Source organism: Sinocyclocheilus anshuiensis, unplaced genomic scaffold (assembly GCF_001515605.1).
Source record: "Sinocyclocheilus anshuiensis isolate Anshui unplaced genomic scaffold, SAMN03320099.WGS_v1.1 scaffold1036, whole genome shotgun sequence".
In the NCBI taxonomy this organism is placed as follows: Eukaryota; Metazoa; Chordata; class Actinopteri; order Cypriniformes; family Cyprinidae; genus Sinocyclocheilus; species Sinocyclocheilus anshuiensis.
Window position 1 is genome coordinate 597250 of NW_015550226.1, and position 4682 is coordinate 601931.

The 4682-nt window shown below is 37.4% G+C and overlaps 1 protein-coding gene across 1 annotated transcript in view; it reads left to right on the forward strand.

Annotated features, from left to right (window-relative positions):
- LOC107661002 (rho guanine nucleotide exchange factor 2-like) overlaps positions 1 to 4682 on the forward strand; it is a 70689-nt gene that overhangs the window by 58821 nt on the left and 7186 nt on the right. The window contains exons 9-12 of the mRNA XM_016450442.1: positions 2626 to 2751; positions 2840 to 2957; positions 3490 to 3741; positions 3832 to 3908. Of these exons, the coding sequence (XP_016305928.1) occupies positions 2626 to 2751; positions 2840 to 2957; positions 3490 to 3741; positions 3832 to 3908 (573 nt within the window). The remainder of the gene's footprint in view (positions 1 to 2625; positions 2752 to 2839; positions 2958 to 3489; positions 3742 to 3831; positions 3909 to 4682) is intronic.

Sequence of the window (4682 nt, forward strand, 5' to 3'; positions counted from 1 at the left end):
ACAAGCCGTCTCCTCGTGGGACGAGCGAGTTCAATTCATGCTTATCCCTCACAAGAAATAAGCAATGAATGCAAATGGCATCCAACTCCCTCGAGAGCTGAACGCGCTTGCTCTTCACCACACACACACAGCACGCGAGCCGAGTGAAACTGCAGGCATCAGAGCAAAGCCCCTGGCAAGAGAACATGCACTCCTAGTCGTGCTTAGCTTAACACTAACATAAACAAACGGTCAGTGAAGACAAAGAAGAGGATGACGTGTTATCCCAGCGCCCTTTTATACTGTGATTGCGCAGAGTGATGGCATCATAGGCTGTCGCCGGCCAATGTTATTGATGTTTTTAGATGTATGCTTCAGACACCGGTCACGCTGAAGGCGTTCCCCATAGCGACCCCTAGAGAACGCAGTTCGAAGTTCCCTCGAAAGGGAACTTTAACTGCCAACTGCTGTTAATCATGGCCGCTGGAAGTGCATTCATCAAACATCAATTCAAACAAGTTATAAGCATCTTCCTCTAATATGATAAGGTACATTTCGGGTTTCTGCATATATTTCGTATTTCTGCATTCTGCAGATATGATCTGTATGCTTGCCTACCTACAGGGCCTGAAATTTGGTGTGAGGTTGCGGGTATTGCGTACAATATTAATAACTCCCTCAAGTGCGACGTTCATAATGCGGTAAATTCCCACTCCCATTTACTTAGAGAGACACGCGATCTGCACTGCCACATCTCTCCATCGTGCGTTCGGCACATAGACTGCAGCAGTCATTTGGAGAAGTCGTTGTTGCTTGTTGACTCTTAATGAGTTTGAGTGCACGCTGTCGAAAAGTGTGTTAGGAACACACTAAATCGCTTGGATATAATGTACTAAAATTGAGGACCAATGCAACTTATTGATGACCCATGGCGTTAAAATACTGCATCTGTGTCAGCACGTGATTTAATAAAACCGCAGCTAGTTAATAAACAACGTTTTTTGTTTGATCTCTTTTATACAATCTGCCCTCATTTAGCAAGTGCACTCACGCAAAAACAATTTTCAAGTTCAACACTCTTTGTCCCATTCAGTTGTGGATGCTGCTGATTCACCGACACCGCCACGGCCCAGCAAAGAGACGTGCGTTTGCGTGTGTGTGTGTTTTCTTTTGAAAAATTTCCCTGGAAATATCCCTATTTAATGCAATTTTTCCTTACGATTTGTATTATCAGCATAACAATTTGAGTAAATGTGTAAAAGGTAGGGGATGCCATCCTTCTTGAACAATGTGCATTTATTTATGTTTAAATTGTAACAAATTATCATGTTTAGTGATTCTCATTTCTTTATCGCAAAACGCTAAAACTGGCACCGTTTTGGAGAGAAATGGGCTCTTATTAATTTCTCATTTTAACCCATATCATGGTGTGTGATGCTGAACTCTCATATGAGCTCTAATGTTTTTTGTATTCTTTGCACTGTTCTAAACATTAATATTTTATGCTCTGTCTCAGTTGCCTTACACTTGTTTCTAAATCTATTTTTTCAAAATGGTGATGATTGTACTGTGAGTAACTTTCATCTTTCCATCATTTTAATAGTTTTTCCATATTGTTTTGATGTTTTTGAAAGAGTTGGCAGTCAAAATTAAAACTGCTGGATGATAGATATTCTTCATTCTTTCTGACAAACAAGATAATATGAATTACAGTATGTGCAATGTTTTCTGAATGTTTACATTGCAGTGTATAGCATTTATTATGAGGGGGTAGAATCCACAGCTCAGTACTCACTACTCAATACTCATGAGTGCTTTTAAATAAGCTACTCTTTTACTCTTACTCAAGTAGTTTTTTGGATTTTGGATGCTCTGTCTCAGTTGCCTTACACTTGTTTCTAAATCTATTTTTTCAAAATGGTGATGATTGTACTGTGAGTAACTTTCATCTTTCCATCATTTTAATAGTTTTTCCATATTGTTTTGATGTTTTTGAAAGAGTTGGCAGTCAAAATTAAAACTGCTGGATGATAGATATTCTTCATTCTTTCTGACAAACAAGATAATATGAATTACAGTATGTGCAATGTTTTCTGAATGTTTACATTGCAGTGTATAGCATTTATTATGAGGGGGTAGAATCCACAGCTCAGTACTCACTACTCAATACTCATGAGTGCTTTTAAATAAGCTACTCTTTTACTCTTACTCAAGTAGTTTTTTGGACAAGTACTTTTACTCTACTCACACTACATTTTATGGAATGTAATGGTACTTTTACTTGAGTATATTTTTTCAGTACTCTTTCCACCACTTCCACTAAACATATTACTGTAGTCAGTAAATACTATATTGGAAAACATGGTCTTAGAATTTATGTGTGAAGTAAATATCAAAAGTGAATTTGTGGAATATCAAGAATTGCATTCTGAAGCATATTGCATAATGCTTTTTTAGGGTCATAATTTAAACAGGCATAGAATTTTCTTTATGTATGTATTTTTTTTGCCTCAGCAGTTTTAATAGATATAAACATGGGCTAAACATTCTCCTATGGGCACAGTAATACCTTGCACCCTTCAAGGCGCTTAGTTCAGTTGTTTCTACTGAGTGAGTAGACCTTTACTGGAATTTTCTTTGCTTCAGTTCTCAGGTCAGAATGCAGAAGAGATGAGGAAATGCTATGTTGAATTCTGCAGTCGACACCTGAAAGCTGTCAAACTCTATAAGGAGCTGCTGGCCCGCGATAAGAGGTTCCAGCAGTTCATACGGGTGAGGGTACAGCCAGAAAAAGACATGCTTGTCAGCATAAGGTTTCAGTTATATTTTGTTGTTGTTTAATATTTGTTTTACTGTCAAGCGGGTATGCAGAGGTTCTTTACTGCGTCGCCATGGTGTCCAAGAGTGCATCTTACTCGTCACTCAACGCATCACTAAATACCCCGTACTTATCAAGCGCATACTAGACAATACTAAAGGTGAGACTATACTCTGACATTTCTGTTTACAGATGTTTAACTTCTTATGAACGTGCATGTTTATTTACATCTTACAAACTGCTTAGTGAAAAAATCTATATTTGCTATTAAAAGCTTTCATGACATTTTTCAGCTTTCCTTTTAGGTATGTCATCAAGGCAAAAATGACAATTATGCTGCGCTGAAGTTTTCTTCTATATACATACATGGACATGCAAACAAAAATGTCAATCATATTGCAAAGTTTAAGGTTTATATAAACATAATCTAAAATCAGATTGAATTCATTCGGATTGACAAAAATTAGTGCATACAAATAATAAAACCTATTACCTAGCATGTCATCCTTTTATGTGAAACACTTCAGTTGAATTACTTCATGAAAATCAGCATCAACAGGTATTGTGTGCGAAAGAGAAAGGGAGCCTAGCGCTCATCAACCACCTAGTTCCAGGAAACAGCCCTGGGTCAGATATGATTCCTTTACTCTGATACGAGGTGATCTGAGAACAGATTTGATTTGATTTCACAGGTAATGAAGAAGAGAGTAAATCTATGGCTGACTCTCTGACGCTGATCCGGGAGCTGCTGTGTTCCGTGGACCAGCAGGTTCAAGAGTTAGAGCGAGCACAGCGTTTGCAGGAGATCCAGTCTCGTCTGGACCCGCGAGCCGAGACGAAAGTTAAGGGTGGAGGAGTGTTTGGTGGAGGAGAGCTGCTGCGCCGTAGACTCATTCACGAGGGAGCACTGCTCTGGAAGACTGCTCAAGGCTCCAGACTCAAAGGTGCCATTAGTGTTTATGTGTGTGAGTGAGTAAGTGAAATAGTTGGTACATTTGTAGATTTATCATTGACTTTGTGTTTTGTCTGTATAGATGTGCACGTTTTGTTGATGACAGACATCCTGGTGTTCATGCAGGAAAAAGACCAGAAGTATATTTTTCCCTGTCTGGTGAGTCACAGCTTTCTGTTGGCTGACTATCAGTGGGATTCACTTACACTCTGTTCTCCGTCATCCTACATCAAAATCAAACTGCCTAGACTGGAAAAATAATAGTTTGGGCTAGGCTTGGTCAATAAAACAAGATATAATTCTCCTTGATAAAATGATAACAAGAGTTTGATAAATGTTCGATATTATAATAATAATTTAATTTAATAATTTATGCATTAGCAGACGCTTTTATTCAAAGCGACTTACAGTGCATTCAGGCTATACATTTTTTACCAGTAAGTGTGTTCCCGGGGAATCGAACCCACAACCTTTTGCGCTGCCAACACAATGCTCTACCACTGAGCCACAGGAACATTATGTTTATTATTATGTTATTAAAGTAGTCGTATTAAACATATTAAAGGAGTAATGGAATATAATTACAGTATTTTTTATGCTATAGCAGTTGTGCATTTATAGTAAATGTATTTAGACTACTGTTTTTCGTACAAATAACTAGAAGCCATGTGGATAAATTTTTACCAGGTTTTAACTGTGGTTATCATGATCTAAATGTATGCTACTATGGAAGACCAATTTTTTATTTTAATAAAACTCAAACAGTCAGAATAATTCAATTTCACCATATCAAAATGAGTTTGGTACAATTTTTACAGATGCTACTATTTGTAATAATGAACATAAATTTACATCTGCATCCTACTGTCAACTCAAACTACTGTCAAATGTGTCAGAGACAAAAAAAAAAAAAAAAAAAAAAAATAATTTAAT